The sequence below is a fragment of the Impatiens glandulifera genome, chromosome 6, assembly GCF_907164915.1.
Source record: "Impatiens glandulifera chromosome 6, dImpGla2.1, whole genome shotgun sequence".
In the NCBI taxonomy this organism is placed as follows: Eukaryota; Viridiplantae; Streptophyta; class Magnoliopsida; order Ericales; family Balsaminaceae; genus Impatiens; species Impatiens glandulifera.
Window position 1 is genome coordinate 4831870 of NC_061867.1, and position 17620 is coordinate 4849489.

Consider the following 17620-nt stretch of genomic DNA (forward strand, 5'->3'; position numbering starts at 1 on the left):
TCTTTTTTAAATTTGGATAATTTAGGAGGATGACTTTTGTTAAGTTGTAAATACCAATCAATGATTGTTGATGTATTTCTGCTGAAGGAATATGGCAAGATTAGTGAATATTAGTCGAAATTGATTACAATTTACCATTAATTCCTTCGGAACCTTTTTACTATGTGAAACCTATTGGTTATTCAAAATATGGTAAGAAAGTACTATTGAAAATGAATTATATAGGCTTGTTTAATATAATTTAGAACATAAGTCAGTTGAGGAAATTATGATTAATGGTATTGAACATTTACTTGACGTACACACAAGTACTAAGAAGAAAAGAATATGTGAGTAGACTAGATAGATATATGTTATATTTGATTTAGAAATTGGAGATGGATTTCTCTTAAATCTCAATTTTTTTTGATTTTGCAGGAATAATTTTTTTATAAGATGAGTTCAAGTTGGTGGTATAATTACCACAAGGTATCTAGATTAATGATCAAATATGTGTATATTTTTTATACTATTTGTTTACAATGGTGTATTGGTATAAAGATAAAGTTGTTGAATTTTGATTACGAAGCAAAGCTAATTTGAATGTGTTATTTGAAAACACATTTTCTTTATCATATTTATTGCTTGGATCTCCAAATTTGCATGCTATACAAGTCACTTAATTCCCTTTAATATGTCTCTTCCCTTTAATACCCTTTAATACTAGATTTTTGGGCGGGTTAGACAACTCTAACCAAGATTAGAGGAGGGTTTGAGTCTGAATTCAAGATTTGTGTTTTTTTGTCACAGAAAAGGGGAGGGAAACAGATCAAAATGTGTTTTTTATTGGAAAAACGAATTATTTGCCAATTTTATTAAAATCTAAAAAGAGAAAGAAAAATCAACATTGGTTCATTTGTATCATTGTAGACAAAGCCTAGAATTGATAGTTATAAAAACAAATGAAACCATCCATAAACACACATGAGTAACAACACACTTTTAAACAACTAAAGCACCTTATACAAATCTAATTTTGTGACATCCCTCGAACATGATTTCCCATTCCCGACATAGCTCCCAATTCCTCGTTGGGATTGGAATACACCTCCACGTGTGAATTAGAGAGTGGTTGTCAAAGATAATATCATTCCAAACTTGCTTTTCGGTTCTTCTAGCTCTCGAAAAGACCCTAACATTCATTTCCATCCATACTTGATATACAACCGCCACGAAATAGCACTACATACGTTAACTAAAAATGAGTTGCCCTTAGCCTTTTCGATCATTATACCCTTTATTTGGTGCCAATATATAGAGAAATTCAGAAGCCCCATAACTTTAGCGAACTATATCCACATTTTAGCAATAAACGGACAATCACCAAACAAATGATTTATAGATTCTTCCTCCTTTGAGCATAAAACGCAGCAAGTAATCGAAATTGACATATGCTTACTAATTTGATCCCTAGTCGAAAGACGGTTACGGAAAGAAAGCCATAGGATTAATCAATGACGCGAGATCTTGGAGGACCACACCACGTGCACCCACTTTACAACCAGCCCCCTCTCTCGGATTACATCCCACATTTCGCTAGATTTTAGTCTTCTGTCCTCCTTGGTTTCCCCATGAGTACAAGTCAACTCTATCCTGAAACTGGATACTATTAAGGTGCTCGAGTACTCGCCTCCCATCCGTAATACGTCCTAGAGGTGAGTTCCAATTCCCGTCTCTAATTTCCTTAATCGTCGCAGCCATGCAATCCCTTTTAATTCGAACGTTTTCGAATTTCTCCTTAAGTATGATTGGCTAGTTTTCGAATCACGAGTCATTCCAGAACAGCGTGCCCCGGCCGTGCCCAAACCGAATTTCAAATAATGAAGTAATGCTGCTTTTGAGTTTTAAAAAACAGATAAAATGTTAGAGGCTAAAGTAAAATGGTTTCTTTGAGAATGAATTTGATTGATTTTTGGGTTCATGGTGTATTGCATACTAAAAAGAATTGAATTGAGGCTAAAATACGTTATGGATTGCAGTGGCAAAGATCATTTCAAGATGTATAACTCATCTTAGACTGGAGACTATTATATCTATTATATCATGTGGTACATTTTCATTTTCATATTGCAATCTCAAATCTTTCTCCATTTCTGAAATATTACAAACTTTTAACACATTTATTGAATTATTGAGATTTTAATCTTAACACATTTATTAAATTATTGAGAACTATGTTTAAGTTTCTAAACTATTCAATTAGTATTTTGTTCAACCTTCTAATTTCTTTTTCGTGTATATAAGACTAAACTATATTTTTATTTTGTCTTATTATTAAAATAAATTATTATTTTTGTATGTGATTTGTATTTGTAGATAGTTGATGTGTAAAAAATATTTGCAGATAATATTTCATATATCTTTAAGTAATTGTGATTTTAATAAATTTATAATCTTAACATTTTTATTAATAAAAGATATACAAATCAATACAAAATATATAAACAAATGGGTGATTATTTCCATATATGTTATTTATTATATGCGGATTAAATTTTATCAATTTAGCAAAATAATAATAATAATAATAATAATTTTATTACAAAATCCAAATATACATTTCATTGTACAAAATATTTTTCTTTACTTCTTTAACTTTGAGCAGTGAGAAACCCTAATAAAAACTTTGAGCCTGCAGTGAAACCCTAATACAAACTTTGAGCCTGAAGTGAGAAACCCTATTACAAACTTTGTTCATCCCTTTGACTTTGAGCCTGCAGTGAAACCCTAATACAAACTTTGAGCCTGAATATGTCGTTGTTGCCGGATGATATTCTACCTGACATTCTTTCTCGGTTGCCTGTTAAGAGTCTACTCCGTTTTAAGTGCGTATCTAAATCTTGGCTTGCCCTAATCAGTTGCCCTGATTTCGTTAAATTGCATCTGAGCCGATCAGTTCAAATCAAGAACAACCTTCGTCTTTTTCTGTGGGAAGACAATTTTTATCGTGTGAATTTTGATCCCGATGACTTCAACCGGCTGTGGTCAATAACCATCCGTTGAATAGTTGTCCTGTGATGACTTTAATTATGGAATTGTGGCATATGAATTATGATTGTGGAATTATGTTGTACGGGTCTTGTGATGTCTTACTCTGCATGTCAGATGCTGACAATTTCTTTATTTGCAACCCATCAACTAGAAAGTCTAAAAAATTAACTTACGAATCGGTTGATTTACCAGATATAAATAACATTTTCTACGACTGAATTTATCGATTTGGTTACGATAACACCAACGATGATTACAAGATTGTGACACTTGTGTTTTGTCAAAAAGAAATTAGAGGAGTCATCGACGAATATGAGGTGAAGGTTTATAGTTTGAAATCAAATTCGTGGCATAGGCCAGAGAAGTGTTCTCAATATCCGAATATGGGGAGCTTTGGAGATTCAATAGCTAGTGGAGCTCTACACTGGATCTCATATGTGAAATCGGATACAGAAAAGAAAAGATTGATTGTTGTCTTTCATCTTGGAACAGAGAAATATAGAGTAATTCCACAACCAAAATACACTTGTCCTCATTTTTTTATATTTGGATAATTTAGGTGGACACCTTTCATTGAGTTGTTATTACGAGTCATTGGTTGTGGATGTATTTTTGCTTAAAGATTATGGTGGGGAAAATGAACATTGGTTGAAATTGATTACAATATCACCGACAAATCCTTTTGTAGTTTTTTACACTGTGAAACCAGTTACTTATTCAAAATGTGGTAAGAAAGTACTCTTGAACATTAATTCGATTCTTGTTTGGTATAATTTAGACCAACATTCATTTAAGGAAGTTAGGGTTCGTGGTATGGAAGATTTAACTCAAGTACAAACTTGCCTTGAAAGTCTCGTCTCTGTCAATTTTCCACCAGCTGTGTGTATCTCATACTAAGAATCATCGAGAAGAAGAGAAAATGAATCTATGAGTAACTAGATTAATTTGATTTACAAATAGAAAATGAGTTTCTCTTTAATCTCCAGATTTTGGGTTTTGCAGGAACAATTACTGGTTAAAGGGTTCAAATTGGCGCTATAATTCCTACAAGGTATCTAGATTAATGAATAAATATGTGTATTTTTCTTTGTATACTATTTTGTTTATTATGTTTACAATGGTTGATTAGTATAAAGAGAAAGTTTTTGAATTTTGATGATTAAGCTAATATGATTATGTATTATTTGGAAACACCTTATTGTCGTATTTATTGTACATGGATACAAATGAGATCATAAAGAGAAGTATTTCAAGAAATGATCATTGTCGTGCTATACAAGTGATCACTTAATTCCCTTTAACATGTCTTTTCGCTCGCAATTTTAGAATATGAATTGAGAATTACTCTTTGTGGGTTAGACAACATGAAGCAAGATTTGACGAGGTTGAGTCTGAATTCAATGTTTATATTTTTCTATGTCACAGAAAAAAGGTGGATGTGCTGGAGCGCTGAAGAAAATTGATGAAAAAACAGAGGACATGTTAGAGGCTAAACTCTAAAGTAAAGTAAATGTCTGTTTCATATTTGCTTTTAGATTCTTAGTGTATTGCTAATGCATACTGAAAAATGGAATTTTGAATTTGAAGATCATTTCAAGATCTACAACTTATCTTAGATTGGAGATTAATATATCTTCACATTGCAATCTCAATTTTTTTATTTTCTGTTTCTGAAATATTATTAGTTGTTGCTGCTGAAATTAGGGGTGTCTAAACTGATCATTTCTGTAAAAGGCACAAAAGTACCACACTAAAGGGGAAGATGTTTATCTTTCTATTTGCTATCCCATTAGAATCAAGAACCAATTTTTTCATTAGTTCTTTTTCTGGATGAGAATTTGGATTCTGATGTTAATACCCTCATAGTAATGCTTTTTGAAATGATACCCTAGTCAAGTTTGGGGCGGTTCCGATTGCTCCTCAATATAAAATCTCTTGATCTCATTTTTATAAAATAAAAGAAATCTTCTTAGACAAGATGATTCACCAATATTTTCTTTAGATCTAGTATTATATATTGTAACTGGTGTGAAAAAAAAAATCAAGTATGCCTATCATCCAGTTTGAGTCAACTCGCCCTGCTAAGTTTCTTGATAGAGGATGAGTAACTCATTTGATTTAGTCCATTTACACTTATGATTTATGAAAACAATTTCCTCAAGCATAAGAAGTTCACTATACAACGAGTTCACATTCATCTTGAAGTTGGGTGCATAATCGGCATTTCATTTTTGTTCTATTTTTTAGGCTCTTCATTTTAGTGGTCAATTAAAAAGAATTTGGAACCAATAAAATCTAAAAGGTCTAGGATTAGTAATTTATGTCCATCCGCAGCTTGCTTAGATTCCTATCTCCTGCGCATGCCAATGGTTTACATCCATATCTTATTCATGATTTTTCACTTTATCATTATGTTTTACATGCCAAATGGTAATTGTAATTGTGTCATTTCCATAGTAGATTATCCTCAAATTTCCACCTTTTATTTTCTAGACTGTATTATAATAAAAGTAAACTTGTTTTCATATGCAAGTAAAAAATGACTAGATCTATTATTTTTTAATATCCATATATTTTTTACTATATATTTTGTTTTACTTTTATTCTCACTTGTACTAAAGTTATCTATATATAAATTTAATTTTCTTGAAATTATTTATGGTAAATAACAAAGTGATTTAAAATTCTAAGGTATCATTAATTTTAGTTTCTTGGTGTGAACCTTGAACAATCAATATCAATAATGAAGTGAACTGGGTGGCGACATTAGTTGATAGAGGAAATGATTTTAGTGAATATTGGTCGAAATTTGTTACAATGTGTTAAACTTGAAACTATAACTTAACTTTCTGAGTTCTTGATTCAAAAAACGTGTTCTTGATTGATGGGACCGAACATGGAATTCTTTTAATCAAGTGCAGCGGATATATGTGATAAGAGAATTCGAGGTTAAAATGATGTTATCTTAGTCCTCAAATGATGTTTTCTCTAATTTGATTTTTATTTCTATTTGATGAACTATATATTAGTTCATAATTTTATTCATATCTTTAGGATTATCTCCTTTAGGATTATCTCTGTTTCTTTATTACATTTGAGAATAAATGTATAACTTTTTTTTTTCTAATATATATTAGATATCTTGTCTTGAAATAAAAGAAAATACATATAAAATGATGTTACAAATAAATTAAATAAATACAATATTACAAAGAACGAAATCACTAGAAAAAATGTTGATTTGAGGTATGTGCTTAGCACATTTCTCTTACGACAGTTTCACCGTCTTCCCTTATGCTGGAGTTTATCACTAATGTCTGTCTCACAGGGTACAACGAATCAAGTAGTGATTTAGTACTGGAATCACTACGCAATGAACTAGACATTGTACCTGAATCGATCGTCGGGTTTCAAAAGAAATATGACGAGTTACAAACTCGAAGAACACTCGACTAAGTGAAAAACTCAAAGAACACTAGAATGAGTGAAGAACTCGAAGAACAATCAAGAGAACAAAGAAAAAACCTTTTGAATTCTAGAAAGATAATGAAATGAGTGAAGAAGAGATATGAGATATATGAAGAGTTCCAACATGAGGGGATATTTATAGCCGAAAATTAAACCATCACATATTACAAACTTAACACATTTATTGAATTATTGAGATTTTAATCTTAACACATTTATTAAATTATTGAGAACTAAGTTTAAGTTTCTAAACTATTCAATTAGTATTTTGTTCAACCTTCTAATTTCTTTTTCGTGTATACAAGACATACACTAAACTATATTTTTATTTTGTCTTATTATTAAAATAAATTATTATTTTTGTATGTGATTTGTATTTGTAGATAATTGATGGGTAAAAAATAATGGCAGATAATATTTCATATATCTTTAAGTAATTGTGATTTTTAGTAAATTTATAATCTTAATATTTTTATTAATAAAAGATATACAAATCAATACAAAATATATAAACAAATGGGTGATTATTTCCATATATGTTATTTATTATATGCGGATTAAATTTTATCAATTTAGAAAAATAATAATAATAATAATAATTTTATTACAAAATCCAAATATACATTTCATGATACAAAATATTTTTCTTTACTTCTTTAACTTTGAGCAGTGAGAAACCCTTATAAAAACTTTGAGCCTGCAGTGAAACCTTAATTCCCTTTAATATGTCTCTTCCCTTGAATACTAGATTTTTGGGTGGGTTAGACAACTCTAACCAAGATTACAGGAGAGTTTGAGTCTGAAAAGGGGAGGGAAAAAGTTCCTTTTCTTTTTAGAAAAGGGCTTATTTGCCATTTTTATTAAAATCCCAACAAGGAAAGAAAAATCGAACCATTCTAGACAAACCCTAGAATTGATACTTATAAAAACAAATAAAACAATCCATAAACAATAAGTAATTGAAAATTACAACACACTTTTAAACATCTAAAAGCACCTTATACAAATCTAATTTTGTGACTTCCTCAAACTTGATTTCCCATTCCCAACATAACTCACAATTCCTTAGTGTGATTGGAATACGCCTCCACGTGTGAATTAGAGTGTGTCCGTCAAAGATAATATCATTCCAAACTTGTTGTTCAGTTCTTCTAGCTCTCTAAAAGACCCTAGAATTCCTCTCCGTCCATATTTGATATACAACCGCCCGAAATAGCCCTTCATGACTATTTTCAATCATTAAATCCTTTATTTGGTGCCAATATATAGGGAAATCCAGCATCCCCATAGCTTTAGCGAACCATCTCCACCTCATAGCAATAAACGGATGATCACCAAACAAATGATTTATAGATTTTTCACACAGCAAATGTTAGAATTATCCTAATTAGATCCTAATTTAATGTGTGAGAAATTAAAATCTGAATGCGGCGGAAACGTACCTTAATTTGATGAATCATGAATCTTCTCTTTCTTAGACTTTGTATGGATTGAATGATTCTTTAATCTCTTTCCTTCCTTGAACTTTCCTTATATGGAATGGTTCTTCCATTTGATGAGTACGTCAATAGATTTCTCTCTCGGTTGATGGGGACGCAAATGAGAATTGACCATACTTTAAATGGGGATCATTACCGTTACATATAACTAACATTAAGTTAGTTATTATAGTTAGATTATTTGTAATTCATCCCTTCATAAAATTAGAAATACCACTTAGGTATCCTCACTTTATATTTATGACAAATACACTCATAAACCATAAACTTAATCACATTAGATCACATTATTTTGTCTTATATTAAATATGATATTTGAATAATTATTTATTATAATAGTGACCATAAAAATTCCAAAACAGCAAGTATTCGAAATTGACATATACTAATCTGATCCTTAGTTCAAAGATGGTTACGGAAAGAAATTCAAAGGATGATTTGATGACACGAGATGATCTTGGAGGACCACACCATAGGCGCCCACTCTACAATCGGCCCCTCTCTCGGATTAATCCCACACTTTGCTGGATTTTATTCTTCCATCCTCCTTAGATTCCCATGAATGCAAGTCAACACTATCGTGAAACTGGATACTATTAAGGTGCTCGAGTACTCGCCTCCCCTCTGGAATATGTCCTAGAAGTGAGTTCCAATTCTCGTCTCTAATTTTCTTGACCATGGCAGCCATGAAATCCTTTTAATTCGAACGCTTCGGAATTTCTCCTTGAGTATGATTGGTTGGTTTTCAAAACACGATTCATGCAAAAATAGCGTGCCTCGACCGTGCCCCAAACGAATGTCAAATAACGAAGCAACGTTGTTTTTAGTTTTAAAAAACAGGTCAAATGTTAGAGGATAAAGTAAAGTAAAATGGTTGTTTTGAGAATGAATTTGCTTGATTTTTGGGCTAATGGTGTATTTGCATACTAAAAAGAATTGAATTTTGAATTAGAATAAGTTTTCAATGGGAATGGCAAATACCATTTCAAGATGTATAACTCATCTTAGACTGGAGACTATTATATCATGTGGTACATTTTCATTTTCACATTGCACTTCTCAAATCTTTCTCCATTTCTGAAATATTACAAACTTACACACATTTATTAAATTATTGAGATTTTAATATTAACACATTTATTAAATTATTGAGAACTAAGTTTACGTTTTTAAACTATTCAATTAATATTTTTTCCAACCTTCTAATTTCAATTTTCGTGTATATAGGACTAAACTATATTTTTAATTTGTCTTATTATTAAAATATTATTATTTTTGTATGTGATTTGTAGTTGTAAATAATTCATGTGTAACAACATTTGCAGATAATATTTCATATATCTTTTAAGTAATTGTGATTTTTTTAGTAAACATATAATATTAAAAAATATTATTAATAAAGATACAAATCAATACAAAATATATAAACAAAAGAGTGTAAAATTAAATGGATGATTATTTCCATATATGTTATTTAATATATGCGGATTGAATCAATTAAGCAGAATAATAATAATAATAATAATAATTTTATTACAAAATCAATAAAAAAATTTCTTTAATTCTTTAACTTTGAGCCTGCAATGAGAAACCCTAATACAAACTTTGAGCCTGAGAAACCCTAATACAAACTATAGCTGCTGCAGTGAGAAACCCTAATTTATTTTTCTTTCATTGTCCGATCTGTGAAGATGTCGCTGTTGCCGGATGATATTTTATCTGACATTTTTTCTCGGTTGCCTGTTAAGAATTTACTCCGTTTTAGGTGCGTATCTAAATCCTGGCTTGCCCTAATCAGTAGCCCTGATTTCGTTAAATTGCATCTGAGCCGATCAGTTCAAACCAAGAACAACCTCCATATTTTTATGTGGAAAGACAATCTTTATCGGATGGATTTTGATCTCGACGAAGGCGTTCTTCAACCAGCGGTGGTCAATAACCTTCCTTTGAGTAGTTGTCCTGTGATGGCTTTGATTATGGAATTGTGCCATGGGAATTATGATTATGGAATTATGTTGTACGGGTCTTGTGATGGCTTACTCTGCATGTCAGATGCCAATTCCATTGACGATATCTTTATATGCAATCCATCAACTAGAAAGTCTAGAAAATTGCCTTATGCATCGGTTGATTTACCAGATATATATAACATTTTCTACGACTGTATTTATCATTTTGGTTACGATAACACCAACGATGATTACAAGGTTGTGAGACTTGCACTTCGTAAAAAAACTTTTAAAGGAGACATCGAGGAATATGAGGTGAAGGTTTATAGTTTGAAAACAAATTTGTGGCATAGGTCAGAGAAGTTTTCTCACGGTCCGAAGATGGGGAGCTTTGGAGATTCAATAGCTGGTGGAGCTCTACACTGGATCTCATATGTGAAATCGGATACAGAAAAGAAAGGATTGATCGTTGCCTTTGATCTTGGGACAGAGAAATATAGAGTAATTCCACAACCAAAATATGATGGTCCTCATTTCTTTTTATATTTGGATAATTTAGGTGGACTCCTTTCGTTAAGTTGTCATTACGAGTCATCGGTTGTGGATGTATTTTTGCTGAAGGGATATGGTGGGGAAAATGAACATTGGTCTAAATTGATTACAATATCACCACCAAATCCTTTTGTATTTTTTCACACTGTGAAACCTATTACTTATTCAAAGTGTGATAAGAAAGTACTCTTGAACATTAATTCAGCCTTATTTGGTATAGTTTAGAACAACAGTCATTTGAGGAAGATAGGGTTCGTGGTATGGATAATTTAACTCAAGTACACACTTGCCTTGAAAGTCTCATCTCTGTCGATGTTCCACCAGCTGTGCGTATCTTATACTAAGAATCATCGAGAAGAAGAAAAAATGAATCTGTGAGTAACACTAGATTAATTTGATTTACAAAAATAAAAAATGAGTTTCTCTTTAATCTCCAGATTTTGGGTTTTGCAGGAACAATTACTTATTAAAGGGTTCAAGTTGGCGCTATAATTCCTACAAGGTGTCTAGATTAATGATTAAATATGTGTATTTATCTCTGTATACTATTTTGCTCATTATGTTTACAATGGTGGATTGGTATAAAGAGAAAGTTTTTGAATTTTGATAATTAAGTTAATATGATTATGTATTATTTGGAAAAACTTTTTTGTCGTATTTATTGTACATGGATCCAAATGAGATCATAAAGAGGAGTATTTCAAGATATGATATTGTCGTGCTATACAAGTGATCACTTAATCCCTTTAATATGTCTTTTCACTCACAATTTTAGAATATGAATGGAGAATTACTCTTTGTGGGTTAGACAACATGAAGCAAGATTTGATGAGGGGTTGAGTCTGAATTCAATATTTGTGTTTTTCTATGTCACAGAAAAGAGGTTGAAGTGCTGGAGCGCTGAAGAAAAATGATGAAGAAACAGATGAAATGTTAGTCTAAAGTAAGTAAATGGATGTTTAGTACTTGCTTTTAAATTCATGGTGTATTGCTAATGCATACTGAAAATGATTAATATATCTTCACATTGCAATCTCAATTTTCTTATTTTCTGTTTCTGAAATATTATTAGTTGTTGCTGCTGAAATTAGGGGTGTCTAAACTGAACATTTCTGTAAAAGGCACAAAATTACCACACTAAATGGGACGATGTTTCTATTTCTATTTGCTATCCCACTAGAATCAAGAACCATTTCTTACATTAGTTTGGCTATGCCTATTTGAAAACTTTTTCTTTTTCTGGATGAGAATTTGGATTCTGATGTGGAGACCCTCATAGTAATGCTTTTTGAAATGATACCCTAGTCAAGTTTGGGGCAGTTCCGATTGCTCCTCAATATAAAATATCTTGATCTCATTTTTTTCAAAAAAATCTTCTTAGACAAGTTGATTAACCAATATTTTCTTTAGATCTAGTACTGTAACTGGTGTGAAAAAAAAATCAAGTATGCCTATCACCCAGTTTGAGTCAACTCGACCTGCTAAGTTTCTTGATAGAGGATGAGTAACTCATTTGATTTAGTTAAGTTAATTATTGACCATTTACACTCATGATTTATGAAATTTTTCATCAAGCATAAGAAGTTCACAATACAACGAGTTCACATTCATCTTGAAGTTGGGTGCATAATCGGCATTCCAATTTTGTTCTATTTTTTTATGCTCTTCATTTTTGTGGTCAATTAAAAAGAATTTGGAACCTAGAAAATCTAAAAGCTCTATGATTAGTAATTTATGTCCCTCCGCTGGTTGCTTAAATTCCTATCTCGAGCGCATGCCAATGGGTTACATCCATATCTTATTCATGATTTTTCACTTTATCATTATGTTTTACATGCCAAATGGTAATTGTAATTGTATCATTTCCATAGTAGATTCTTGATGATATAGGGTGCATGGTTTCAATCAAATTGTATTTGTTTGTAAAATAAAAATGTATTTTTTTTAAATTAAGATTTGTTTCCTCAAGATGACCAAAAACTTAATTTTTCTAGTGTTGTTAGTAAAAATATTATATATTTATGATAAAAAATTAAGGTAAAATATTGTGTATTTCAAATAATCTTAAGTGTCTTCTCCATTTAAGGTGTATCTAAATTCTGGCTTGCCTTAATTCATAGCTCCTATTTGGTCTTCATAAGGTAATGTAGGAGTGTGATAACATTGCCATCTTCTTCTTCGTCTAAGGACAATTATTTATATACAAACTGTGTAGTGAATTCTTAATAACTTTAGTCTCTAAGCTTAAGCTTAAGCTTAAGAGATCACAAATACTATATCTTTCTATCTTAATTATTTTAAGCAAATAATAATTATGCATGTTGCTATGTGTTTTGGACATGTGTAGCTCTTATTTATTTATTTGAACTTCTTCTTCTCTTTTTATTGTGGTTGGGTCTCTAGTAATCCATTACTGTACTTGACCTAATAATATAAATATATACTACTCTCTTGGTGGGAGGCAGACGTCAAATTCCTTTGTGGTGTTTGGAGACTAGAGAAAGGGTTGCCGCCTTTGGTGAGATAGTGGTGCAACAGAATCGATAAACAAAAGGAACTGAGCCAAACTTCAATTGCATTCACACCCCACATTTATGGTAATAACAAAGTGATTTAAAACTCTAAGGTATCATTAATTTTAGTTTTTTCTTGTGAATCCAGAACAACCAATATCAATAATGAAGATGTTAGTGAAATATATTACCAATTCAAAAAGTGGTAAGAAAGTACTCTTGGAAGTTGATTTTCATCTTGTTTGGTATAACTCAGAGCAAGAGTCATTTGAGGAAATTAGGGTTGATGATATAGATTGATTCTTTGAAGTTCTCACTTGCATGGAAAGTCTCGTTACCATCGATGTTGTAGCAGTTGTTATTGCAAGTAGCTGTAACCAATGCTAATGATAAGAAGAATCTTAATGAAAAAGAGGAAAATAATATATGAGTAGACTAGATACATTTATGTTAAATTTGATTTAGAAGTTACAGATGGGTTTCTCTTTGTGTTTTGGTTTGTATTATTATTACAAGTATCAAATTTCAAATGTTTATGTACACTACGAATCACAACCGAGATAGACAAATGTTCTATAAAAGGATTTGATCTAATTTTCTTTGCAGCTTTAATTGGATTTCTATTTTATTTTTAAATATTTGATTTGATACATATATAGTTAGATCTATCTTTTGATTAGAAAATGTAGAAGTTAGAATTCTTAATTTATGATTGATAACCATTAAACTAAAGATGACATTTGAGGTCCATTTAAAACGCTATTATCATGACGCTAACTGAGTTGAGTTTTAGTAAGAACGGGGACTCGACGAGTGATCTCATTGTTATTTTGGAATATCTTCATGCTTGGTGATCTTACATTTTTATGTTTCTCATTTTGTTTTTCATTTTTTCTGCATTTTTCATGTAACACATTTTCGTTACTTTAACCGTACTTTATTTATAGTAACAAAGTTTAAAAAAGGACTAATTCTATTATATATTATTATTTACTTTAATTTTAACTTGTACTAATGTTATCTATATAGATTTAATCTTCTTTGGAATTATTTATAGAGTAACAAAGAATACCAATGTGATTAAAAATGGTAAGGTATCATTAATTTTGGTTCCTTGATGTGAATTCTGACCAATCAATAATGAAGTAGAAGATGTCGCCGTTTAATTATTCTTATCGGATCTCATTTTCTTCTTGCATTGTACAGTCTGTAGAAGATGTCGCCGTTTCCGGATGAGATTCTAGCAAACATTCTTTTCCGATTGCCTGTTAAGTGTCTTCTCCGTTCAAGGTGTGTATCTAAATCCTGGTTTGCCCTAATCAGTAGTTCCTATTTTGTTAAATTGCATCTGAACCGATCAGTCCAAACCAAGAGCAACCTCGGCCTCCTCCTGTGGAAAGGCAATTCCTATAGGGTGAACAATGATTCCCTCGACAACGGCGTTCTTCAACCTATAGAGGTTGATAACCATCCCTTGAGGTGTTATAAGAATTATGGGACCCTTTGGGGATCCTGTGATGGCTTGTTCTGCATGTCGAATGACATTGGAAATGTCATTTTATGGAATTCATCAACCAAAAAGTATATAAACTTGCCTTCCACACCAATTAAGATTACCATTTGTGGTAGTGAGAAGAAAGCCTTTAGAAATACTTTACTAGAGCGAGTTTATCGATTTGGTTATGATAACATCAATGGCGATTATAAGGTAGTCTCAGTGGTGATTGCAAAAGATGCTAGAGGAGGAGACGCCTGTTTTGAGGAGATGCTAGGTAGTTTGAAATCTAATTCCTGGCGTAAGTCAGAGAATTGTCTTCACTGTCCGGACTTGATAAGTACCGGAGATTCAATAGCAGGGGGAGCTATGCCTCTGATTTTAGGACAGAGAAATATAGATTAATTCCACAACCAGAGTTTCGTGGTCTTAATTCTTATTTATATATGGATAATTTAAGAGGATGTCTTTCGTTAAGTTGTCAATACCAATCGATGAATGTGGATTTATTTTTGTTGAAGGAATATGGCGAGAATAGTGAATATTGGTCGAAATTTGTTACAATGTCACCGATAACTCCCTTGGGAATTGTTCACGTTGTGAAACCTATTGCCTATTCAAAAAGTGGTAAAAAAGTACTCTTGAAGTTTATTTTCAGAGGTTTGTTTGGTATAATTTAGAGCAGGAGTCAGTTGAGGAAATTAGGGTTCATGATATGGATGATAACTTTGAAGTTTTCACTTGCATGGAAACTCTCGTCTTTGTCAATGTTGCAGCAGATGTAACCAATGCTAATGCTATGAAGAATCTTCATGAAAAAGAGGAAAATAATATGTGAGTAGACTAGATACATATATGTTAAGTTTGATTTAGAAGTTGGAGATGAGTTTTTCTTAAATTTCCAGATTTTTGTTTTTGCAGGAACAATTCTTTTATCGAAGGGGCTCAAGTTAGTTCTATAATTCCTAAAAGGTAATCTACATTAATGATTAAAAATTAATCAGGATTGCATTAGAGAAACTTATGATTTTAACATTTGTTTAAGGAGAATTGAATCAGAATGTTTGATTTGGTGGTGACTGGTTTGATTAAATTGTATTGATTATTGTTGTGTCTGAATGATTATTAAAAGTATCGAATTTCAAATGCTTATAAAAGTTATTGTTTATGAATGGATATATTTAAAATTTATGGTTATTTAGTTTTAGGGCTGTAAAAAACTGTAAATGATTTGGGATGTTTTATATCACTGAACATAAAATTGGACAACTTTAGACATTCATATATACTAGATTTTCAGATGTTATTGGGACTGATATGATGCTCTTTATTTGGGTGATATGTCGGATTTTCTTGCAAATGGGGTGTTTGTCAATATATGTTCTGATCTAAAAATGATGTTACTTGTTCAAACCTGCAAATTGTTCCGATATAAAATCTGATTGTGTTCCAAATTACAAAGTGTTGTTAAAAAAGAGTTAGATTATTTTTGCATATACTTAATTTATTCAACTTTAAGGAGATTGTCGTATTATTATCTTGTATTGATCCTCGTCATTAATGTCTTGAGCGCTGTCTTATACAAAACCGCATCATTTGGCGGTGTTGAGAACCATTGATGATTGATTCCATTTCATGGTTGACTTTCTACATTTGGTCTTTAAATTGGAATATTGAAGCTTAACTCTCTTCGTTTAGATTATCCTAACAAGTAAAAAATGACTAAGTCTATTATTTTTTATTATCCTTTTTTATACTATTCTACTTCTATTCTCACTTGTACTAAAGTTATTTATATAGATTTAATATTATTTGGAATTATTTATAGTAACAAAGAGTAACAATGTGATTAAAAATTCTAAGGTATCATTAAATTTAGTTTCTTGATGTGAACCTTGGACAATCAATAATGAAGTGAACTAGCTACAATTTGTCTCCTTCAATTTTATACTTAATTTGTTGAATTATAAGGATTTTTTCAGATAATATTACATGATCTTTGGATCATCGTCATCTTCAAGTGTTGTTTCGATACCATTTGTCTTTTTCATGTATTAAACTCTAAGGAATTTGTCGTATTCACATTTTGTCTGCATCCTCATTATTAATGTCTTGAGCGTTGTCTCATACAAAACCTCATAATTGAATATGAGAAATATATAATGGAATTTTGAATTATAATAAGTTTTGAGTTCACATTGCAATCTCAAATCTTTTTTTACATTGCCATTATTTTGAAAACATTTTCTGTTTCTGGATGAGAATTTGGATTCCAATGTTAAATCTGTATTCTTTTTTCAAATTTGATCTGGTATAGAAAACATGAAAATTGTTTTCAGATATCCATTTAGTCTTTAAATCAGAATATTGAAGGTGAATTATTTTCTTTTACATTAGCTATATATAATTTTACGAAGTGGAGCAATGGAAATTCTCGTTACCATCGATGTTGCAAGTAGCTGTAACCAATGCTAATGCTAAGAAAAATCTTCATGAAAAATAGGAAAATTATATGTGAGTAGACTAGATACATTTATGTTAAATTTGATTTAGAAGTTGCAGATGAGTTTCTCTATGTTTTTTGGTTTGTATTATTAGTATTACAAGTATTGAATTTCAAATGCTTATGCACACTACGAAACACAACCGATATAGCCAAATGTTCTATAAAAGGATTTGATCTAATTTTCTTTGCAGCTTTAATTGGATTTCGATTTCATTCTAACATATTTGATTTGATGCATATATAGTTAGATCTATCTTTTGATCAGAAAATGTAGAAGTTAGAATTCTTGTTTTGTGAAGGATTTAAATGGGTTTCTTAATTTATGATTGATAACCATTAAACTATAGACGATCGTTGAGGTCCATTCAAAACGCTATTATCATGACGCTAACAGAGATGAGTTTCAGTAAAACGTGTACTCGACGGATGATATCATTTTTCTTTTGGAAGATCTTCATGCTCGGTGATCTTACATTTTTAATTTCTCATTTTTTTCTGCATTTTTCATGTTACACATTTTTCGTCACTCTAACGACACTTGTTTATAGTAACAAAGTAAAAAAATGAGTAATTATATTATATTATTTTACTTTCATTATAACTTGCAT

At 31.0% G+C, this 17620-nt stretch overlaps 2 protein-coding genes across 2 annotated transcripts; both read left to right on the forward strand.

Annotated features, from left to right (window-relative positions):
* The first annotated feature begins 9688 nt into the window (after nt 1-9688).
* LOC124942978 (F-box protein CPR1-like) lies at nt 9689-10723 on the forward strand. Its single transcript, XM_047483545.1, has one exon. The coding sequence runs from the start codon at nt 9689-9691 to the stop codon at nt 10721-10723; it is 1035 nt and encodes a 344-aa protein (XP_047339501.1).
* Nucleotides 10724-14227: 3504 nt separating this feature from the next.
* Nucleotides 14228-14911, forward strand: LOC124942979 (F-box protein CPR1-like). The gene has a single exon (XM_047483546.1). The coding sequence runs from the start codon at nt 14228-14230 to the stop codon at nt 14909-14911; it is 684 nt and encodes a 227-aa protein (XP_047339502.1).
* The last annotated feature ends 2709 nt before the right edge of the window (nt 14912-17620 follow it).

What these genes read in the sequence shown, in the direction of transcription:
- LOC124942979 (XM_047483546.1), top strand. Translation starts at nt 14,228, where the DNA reads ATGTCGCCGTTTCCGGATGAGATTCTAGCAAACATTCTTTTCCGATTG.
- LOC124942978 (XM_047483545.1), top strand. Translation starts at nt 9,689, where the DNA reads ATGTCGCTGTTGCCGGATGATATTTTATCTGACATTTTTTCTCGGTTG.